General features: G+C 33.8%; 2 protein-coding genes across 2 annotated transcripts; both read right to left on the bottom strand.

The window, feature by feature from the left end:
- Positions 1 to 492: 492 nt before the first annotated feature.
- LOC112510541 lies at positions 493 to 1,112 on the bottom strand. The gene has a single exon (XM_025115999.1). It carries the CDS (start codon positions 1,081 to 1,083, stop codon positions 493 to 495), a length of 591 nt encoding a protein of 196 aa, XP_024971767.1. The 5' UTR covers positions 1,084 to 1,112.
- A 3,528-nt stretch (positions 1,113 to 4,640) lies between these two features.
- LOC112510281 lies at positions 4,641 to 5,426 on the bottom strand. Its single transcript, XM_025115640.1, has one exon. The coding sequence runs from the start codon at positions 5,395 to 5,397 to the stop codon at positions 4,750 to 4,752; it is 648 nt and encodes a 215-aa protein (XP_024971408.1). The 5' UTR covers positions 5,398 to 5,426; the 3' UTR covers positions 4,641 to 4,749.
- Between the last annotated feature and the right edge of the window lie 3,880 nt (positions 5,427 to 9,306).

The raw sequence follows: 9,306 nt of genomic DNA, 5'->3' as shown, positions 1-9,306 counted from the left end.
AATTTAGGGATCTAGAACAGTTTCATTTAATTTATTGGATAAGATTTTAGTTCATTAAAACGAAATCATATACAACAATCTATCTAGAAATCATTTACCGGTAAAAGTCATTGCTCTCACTTATGAGGTAAGACTCTTGGTTCTTGTTATCGTTCTTATCAAGTAAGATTCTCAATTCTTATCATGTTCATCTGACAACACACAAAGGTAAAGTAACCCAGGAAACACTTATGAGATCGAATAACCTGTTAATACACCAAGAATATATATATATACACACATAAGATTCAAAGTATTTATTCATTTATTTTGTGTAAAAGAAACTAATAACTAAAATAGATACATGATATTATATATATATATATATATTATATATTTGATACACAGTCATCAGAGAAGCTTCAAACAAGTACACTGGCTGCAACTACACACGCACAACAGCACAAGATATAGTGCAATGTAACCTCCTGATCATAATTAACTTTTAATTAACTAATTTTCCCGCCTTAATTCGCTGTAAAACTTCATGATAAACTTCTCCGCCGCCTCATCCACATAGCTATCCTCCTCCCCCATGTTCATCGGAAATGGCGAATCCGTTACCCTCAACTGCCTAACCATCGGACTCTTTCCAAACCCACTCATTGCCGCTGGAGATGCGGTGGCGCTCGTCACCATCTCCAGTGCCTTTATCATCGCCGCATTCACAATTATCTCGTCATGATCATCTCCGGCCGCAGCTGCCGACTTCTTTTGCGAGATCTTTTTGCCATGGTGTTTCTTGAAGAAAGAGAGTGGGTAAGTGGGTGTGTTACTGCAACTGAATTCGTAGTCGTCAGTTCTTGGTGGCGGAGGGATGGTGAAGTCGTGTGAACGGCGGTTGAAGGTGGAAGCCGACGACCAGTTATGGTGGTGGTTGAACATGAGGTTCTGTAAGGCTTTTCCGGCGATCTTGCCACGTTTTATCATCATGTTGAGATCGAGCAATAGTTTTCTTTTGGATACTCCTTTTCTTAGCATGAAGAGCATCAAACGGACCAAACTCCATACTTTCTTTGCAACTACTGGTAGGTTTTGTTCCATTTTGTTTAGTGTTTGATTGAAGACAATGAATTCCGGAGGCCGGAAAGTGGGAGGTGAGAGAGTAGAGAGAGAGATTTGATGGTGGTGTTTGATGGTGGTGTGGAGGAGGAGAAGAGGGGTATTTAAAGGGGAGGTCGTGGTACGTTGGGATGATTCAGAGGGATGAAAATGGGAACTCAGGTGTACCTTCACGTTAAGTTAAAGTCGCCTCCTTTTTTTCTTTCTTTGCCTTTCCATTCCACCCATTTTAAATTAAATGTTTAATTAATATTTAATGTTTTAGGGGCATTTCTGTAATTGTTGAATGGACTGTATTTCGGGCTGTAAATAAACCAAGCATGAACGAACCATTTGTGAACCGTTTAGTGAAAAGTTCATTTATTTAATGAATCATTGAACATAAACATATTTTTTTCCCGTTTAGTTAAATGAACGAACATGAACAATAATTACGTTCATTCATTTATGTTCATGAACATTGTTCTTCGTTTACGTTGGTTTATATTAAATATTTTATGGCATTAATATGTAAAATTTATAAAAATCATTCATTAACATCTTAACGAATGAACATAAACGAACACGAGCAAACAGATTTTTTATTGAACAAACATGAATACAAAAATTTTTATTCGTCTACCGTTCGTGTTCGTTTGTTTGGTTAAGTTAAATGAACAAGTCTCCGTTCGTGTTCATTCGGTTTGTTTTTGAGATTTATGGTTATTTGGTAGCCTATATAGCGTGCTTAGGTTAATAGTGATTACAAGACGTGATTAATATAGATCCAGGTGTAAAATAATTAATTTTTGGTATTCACTAATTATTCAGCTTAATAACCGAACATCAAGTTATCTTAAATCAAACCGACGTGTTTGTATGCCTCATCAATTTTTCAGTCATGTAAGTGAAACCTAAATCCTGGCAAGTATTTACAAGTAATTAGGTAAATTATATATTTAAATGCTTTGATATATCATATTATTTCTGGTAAATAAGTGTCCAGATCGACCAACTTGTACGTTTTATCAGGGCCGTCCATTGGCATGTTAAATGTGAGATTTTGAACGGGGCCCCCGAAATTTTGGGGAACAAAATTTACCTGTGCTTAGGGAGTAAACTATAGCCGAAATTGTTTAGGTTCAAATTATTAATTATTTGGTTTTAGGTTGAAATTATCAATGGTTTAGGCTCAGTTTCAAACTATTAATTGTTTAGGTTGGCCTGTAACATCTCATGACAACCGTACCATATATTGTTTACTTTGTCCACACACCTAGATTCATAGTTTTAAAACTCGTATGATAGAGGAGATATCAAGGCCCTTATAAGACAACTTTTTTACCCTCCGCAACTAATGTGAGATCTTACAATCCACCCTTGTTAGGAGCCTAACGTCCTCGTTGGCACACTAGTATGACTCTGATACCATATGTAACATCTCAGATCAACCGTATCAGATGTTGTCTGCTTTGTCCCACACCTAAACTTACGGTTTTCAAGTGCGCCTGATAGAGGAGGTATCAAGTCTTTTATAAGGCAACCTTTGTTCACCTCCCCAACTAATATGGGATCTTACATAACCCATTTTTGTTCTTAACATATATATTCTCCATTATCTCAGTGATACAATGTAATAAAAAAAATTGGATGTAGCAGGGCATACAAAAAGATTAGAACGTCTCTGCGTCTCATCTAATGATCACGGGGTCCTGAAAATAAAAAGACAGAACAATCTTTAATAACCCTGGGTAAGAAATGTCACATTTTATACACTAAAATCAAGGTTTTATAATACTTACTGACTTTAAAAACTAAGGGACTGTTTACCTAAACACTTACCGGTAAAATTCAACACTACCGCTTCCTTATCAAGCAAGACTTTATTCACTAAAACGCATCGTATACAACAATTTATCCCGGAAAGCGCTAACCATGGTAAGAGTCATCGTCCTTACTTACCGGGTAATACTCTTGATTCATGTCTTCGTTCTTACCGGGTAAGATTATTAGTCATTGGGATATTCATCCGGTAAAGTAAAGTGACTTGGTAAGCGCTTACCGGGGTAAATGTTTGGTAAACAGCACCTAAAACAAACTGTATTATAATTTTAACAGAATTTGGTCTTTTGATTTCATAACAACACAAAAGTTGGAGAATATTTGGATCTTTTCCTTTAAAGTTCCTCATTTAGATCGAAATGACCACACTGGAACAAGTCGAGTTGGATATAATCAGCGTAGACAACCACACGTAAATCGTCCATGAATCATCAACCATGCTTTCAAAAGCTCTATGATATGCAAAAGTCTTTAACAATGAACCAAAACTATTAAAAGCTTCTTTTAGAAAAAAGAACAAATAGTAACGATTTTGATGATAACAACATATCTATCTTAAATGATTTCTTTAAATTTAAAACCAATAACAAACGGCTAAAAGATTATTTGATATATTAATATTCATAAAAAGAAATTAGGACCAAATCTTTGTTGCTAATTAAGACGATCTTTGTTGTAGTGGTTGTAGATTTCGTTCTACAATTAATTAATTAAGGCTTAATTAACCAAACTAAAGCAATAACCACCAAGCGAAAAAGTAAAGTTATAGCTTCTGTTTTCTTGAAAATACCAGCGGTTTTGTGTTTCATATCTCACCAACATACTGATACACATATTATATGTATGTCTGTGTATTTTTCAATGTTCATCTTACAACAACAAGTTCTCGTCATATATGGGCTTTTCAAAGCATATTTCTGTCAAGTAAAATCATGATTTTTTCCAATCATTTCTTAGTTCATCAAAATAAATAAATCTACAAATAATATTTATCCATTACATGTTGATTTGGAAAGATGTTTCGCAAATATGACTGATACAGAAGAATTTAAATGTAAGTGGTTGACACAGCTAAACAAGACACTTTCCAAAGGAAGAACGTGCCAGGAAACACTATATTTCTGTTGGATTTCCGGTGGATATTCTGACCAGTAAAATTGTGGTCGTAAAACACGATTTCTAGTAGTGTGAAGTTGCATAAAATGAAGTCAAGGGATTGCGACTCGTTATGTTAAAAAGTTCAAGGGCATAGGAGCAAGTTATAATTGAAGTGCTTTTCCAAAAATACCCTTCGTATATATCATACTTCTTTTTTCTTTTCCTTTTAATTTTTTACGTAATAATATTCTTTTTGGGTAACCTATGCTATCCGTGTTGGCCTATACACATAGACTAATCTTTTAAGGGACCGATGGTCTAAAGTAATCACAGATCAACTTTTATGACTGTAATGGATGTAGCAATGTTTGGATTATGTGTGGTATCCTTAACGAATGCGTCACAACCCTTAACGGTCGTCATAATAATATTCGAGCATACTTTGTACAAATGAGAGAGCTCCGTTGTTCTTCTTGAATCAAACGTATATCGTTAAATTGAAGACCGGGAATGAAAGAATCATTAAATGATAAGCGTTTTAGTGATATGATTTAACTGAGTCCAAAATTTTATTTTCGAAAAACCATGCATATATATATAAATACAAGAAATTCGAAATATACACCCAATCCCACATTCTCTTACGATTAACTTTTACAAGCTCTATCTAAAAATCACTTGTGATTAACGACGACATAACGGAACAAGAAACTGAAACCAATTGATTGATCATGACGAACCAAACGCCGCTGCTGCCTTGATATTCTGCCGCCGTAAGTCGTTGTAGAACCTGCTTATGAACTGGTCTGCCGCCTCGTCCACATGGTTATCCTCCTCTGCCACGCTACTCAATGGAAACGGAGAGTCGGTTACCCTCAGTTGTCTAACCATCGGACTCCTCCCAAACCCTGGCAGCGCTGGCGATGATAACTCACTGTGAATCATCTCCATGGCTTTCGACACCGCCGCATTGACGGCCATCATGTCAACATCCTCCGCCCTGGATTGGTGGTGGTGGTGTTTCTTGTGAAAGGAAAATAGAGAGAATGGAGCAGCAGCTGGGCTGTTGCTGCAACTGAACTCGTATTCATCTACCGGCGGAATGCAATTATTATTAGAGATAGAGATTTGACGGTGGGAATGATGATGGTCATGTGAGCGGCGGTTGTTGGTGGCGGTGGAGGTGAAAGCAGCCCAGTTGTTGTGGTGGTGGAACATAAGGTTTTGCAAGGCTTTTCCGGCGATCTTGCCACGCTTAATCATCATGTTGAGATCCAGCAATAGTTTTCTCTTGCATATGCTTTTTCGTAACATGAAGTAAACCACACGAACCAAGCTCCAAACTTTCTTGGCTAAAACTGGTAGATTTTGTTCCATTGTTATATATGTGTGTGTGTGTGTATGTATATATGATCTTTATGAGAGAGAGAGAGAGAGAGAGAGAGATGAAGATGAAGATGGAAGTTGTTGATGAAATGGAAGGAGGGAGGGGAGGGGGTATTTAAAGGGAAACAATCGTATATCCACGAAGGCTGTTCTTTGATGTTAAGTTAAAGTGATAGATATGATGGTGCCTTTTTTTTATTTAGAATTAATGGAGTATTTCAGGGGTTCAATCAGCAATTATTGATGGCAGATTTTTGATTGGATAAGATTATGGTCATGCTAATTTCTTTAAATTGTTGTAGATATTTCTATCGGTTTATTACACAACCTATTTTTATAAATTTCTTTATTATAATATTATAATTTTTAATCCAAAATTACTTAATCTTGTATCACTAGATTCTCATATCAGTTAAAACCATCTCCAAGACTCTAACTGTTGATGGATCGAGAGTAAAACCCATTTACATTCCAATGACACACTAAAAATCAAAATTTGGAGGCCATGAACAATAGGTTGTTGTATTTAACGGTTTTCATACGAAATTGTTAAGCATAATATACCGTGGTTGAAGAGAATCGACGACATTTTTTACGGGTTGATCGAAGATGTTTAATTTTAGACATGAATTGGAATATATATATATATATAAAATAGATTATATGTAGAAAAAAATGGAGAGGGGTCGTTGTTAGCAAAAGTAGTGCCCAAAATGGTGGGTGAAGTTTGCTTGTAGGTGGAGGATCCAAAAAGGCAGTTACTTAGCCTGAGAGGTTTTCTAACCACTCCCACTCCTCCACGTTGTCAACGCCGTTAATTATACCAACAAACCTTCGACCACCCCCACCAATATTTTATTAAAAAATCTCTATTACTTTTTCACCAAACCTACGTTAAGTTTCAAACGAGGACATATTAATTTGTCACAACATTTTTATCACATATGAAAATATATTTGAAAGGACCCAGGTGATGTGTGGATGACATGCCCCATGACTAGGTGACGTCAAAGGTCGTCTATGTCTTTGATTTAATATCACTTCAAAAATACTTTTATCACGTGATAATACATGTGAGGGGACTAATAAAGTGGTGTACAGACCGACTTCACCCACAACCTTGTCGCGCCACAGGTCGACAATGTTTCTGATTTAGTATTACATGTGTATCATATGTGATAGAATATAATATCACATATGATTTGACTATTGGAAAAGAAAGTATTCTTGCATTCTCGTAAAATAAATGCGTTCCTGTTTAATTTGTATTAAAATTCCAAAATCATAACAAATGTCTATCGTTTAGTTTATATGTAATGGGGTGTATGTGTGTGTGTATATATATATATATATATATATATATATGCTCATTCAAGAAAGAACTGATTAGTTTGTAATAACTGTGAGATCTAATCTCAACCACAAATCAACGGATAAATTAGAAAATTAATAATTATGGTAGTTTGAGTTAAAATTATAATTAGAGGACATTTTAGGTATTTTTTAAAAACTTATCTCTCCTTTCTCCTCTCTCCGACCTTCAAGCTCCGGCCTCCGATGAACATTAATCCGGCAGGTACCAAGTAATCACAAAGATACATAATGTGATACTCATTGTGATATACTGTGATACCAACTAAGATACCAACTCAAACCTTAAAAACAAAGATACACAATGTGACACTCATTGTAATACACAATGTGATACCCATTGTGATATACTGTGATACCGATTTCACCGGAGGCCGGAGATTGGAGGTCGGAGAGATGAGAGAGGAGAGATGAGTTTTTAAAAAATACATAATATGCCCTCTAATTATAATTTTAACTCAAACTACCATAATTATTAATTTTCTAATTTATCCGTTGATTTGTGGTTGAGATTGGAACTCACAGTTACCACAAACTATTCAGTTCTCATTTGATTAGACCCCTATATATATATATATATATATATCTATCTATCTATCACGATAACGAGGCTAAACATATAAGAATCTACAAAATTGTGATAATCTTGAGAATCAGATTTGTATCATGTGTAATTTTATATGATTTTTCATCTAAAGCATGGATATAGGGTATTGATTTACATATACTTGTTTCACAATGTGAAACTTTTTGGTAGATTAGTGAAATAAAATATTCAAGTAAATTTTGCTAATTAATATATAGTAAATACTGATCCTAGATAAAAAAATGATGTGAGATAATATTTTTAAAATAAAAGTTCTCACGATTATCATATTGTATATGGGATTTTCATTTGATTACACCTCGCACAATACATTTTTCCAACTCGGTTCTCGAAACTTCGTTTTGACCGTAAAGTTTGTGTTCGAATGCTACTCGATAGGGCAGAGGACACTTTATCTTTTCTAGCCCCCTGTCGAAAATTATATTCCTTCTTAACATCCCTATATATTCACTATATGTCGTTTTCTTTTTTCATATTCTGAAATACCGTATTTACGGAAAGTTTATTGGTTAGCTGTGTATCGAAAAGATAAAAGGAAAAAACCGGAAATCGCAAACATGCAATGTACGAGAGTTCGGACACCAGCTGTTGTGGGCGATTAATATCTAATTAAGGGAAAAAAAGGTCGTATGTAGGTCGTGACCAAAATATGTTTGGGTTGCTTTTTGATGTCATTTCTTGTACAGTAATTGTACCTGGCTTTCTCTTTTCTCCCGAAAGTTGATCCGCTTCATTCGCTTTCTGGTTCCGTGGACAAGATCATGTACTATAACATGTGATGACTATTGATTAAAGGGTGCATGAACATGTACGAGTTTTTGACGTGTAGGTATGTATCGTAGTCATATAAAAGACTGATGAGAACGTTCTTTTTAAAGTACTATTTGTTCCTTTCCGCAAGTAGTAGTAATATTGTTAATTATGTTTATGGTGCTCCATGATTAATTATTTTTCTTAATGTAMGTGATTTTATGTTTCTGTCATTGTAAACGTAAATCAAAATCATTTTTGAAATTATGAAGCTTTGTTTTCTTTTTCTAATGTACATTCAAAATGAAAGTCCGTTTACTTATTAGAACACATTCATAAACGGTGGACGATTGTTGATGTTGTAGAACATATTCAGTACTAAATTAAGACAACTGAAAATATAATGGTCAACAGTGCAATTCGTGTTGTTCCTGGGTTCACTACTTTAATTGTAACGTATAATCAACCATAAGAAATAATAAATACAAGGGTTAAATGCATGAAATAACAACATACTTTCATAAATTTTCTTATTATAACATTATACTTTTGTTTTTCTTTATTACAGCAATGTGCTTTTAAATTATTTTTTATTAAGGCATCACACTTTAAAAAATGTACCCATTATAGCAATGGGTAACCTGTTACCTTTTAAACCGGTTAAYCCTTTGACTTTTTTTGCTTGTGTGGCTTTAATGAGGTGATGTGGATGACACATCATTTTGATGACTTAATTAAAATAAAAATAAAAATAAAAACTTATTTCAAATTATTATTAGTGATTTTCATTTTTCATTGTTATGATTTAAAAAAACATTTAATTTTTTTGACTTTTTCTTATTAAGTTGCATGGAAATTAAATATTCTAGAGTAAAATATTTCTTAAATAAATATGCTACATTATTTTCGAGATATATTTTGTTTGTAAAAAAAATGTAACACTTTTTTTATGTTGTTCAAAAAATACATATCTTTTAAAGTTCTCTATAAAATGTTAATGAAATAAATTGTGTTTTATAATTTTGTTAATATTGTTATATTAATAAATAATTCAAAAAAATAATTAATTTAATATATTTATACGTCAAGTAATTTTTTTGAACAAATATAATATATATTCTTTAAAAGATAATATATTTTTTTGTAAAAAGGGAACAATTCTTATTTTCTTC

This window comes from Cynara cardunculus (assembly GCF_001531365.2).
Source record: "Cynara cardunculus var. scolymus isolate 2C chromosome LG 3, CcrdV1, whole genome shotgun sequence".
NCBI classification, from domain to species: Eukaryota; Viridiplantae; Streptophyta; class Magnoliopsida; order Asterales; family Asteraceae; genus Cynara; species Cynara cardunculus.
Note: the sequence above shows the minus strand (reverse complement) of the source record. Positions and strands in the feature narration are given on the sequence as shown.

Bases quoted from the DNA above. Each gene is read 5' to 3' on its own strand.
- LOC112510541 (XM_025115999.1), bottom strand. From the start codon at position 1,083: ATGGAACAAAACCTACCAGTAGTTGCAAAGAAAGTATGGAGTTTGGTC.
- LOC112510281 (XM_025115640.1), bottom strand. From the start codon at position 5,397: ATGGAACAAAATCTACCAGTTTTAGCCAAGAAAGTTTGGAGCTTGGTT.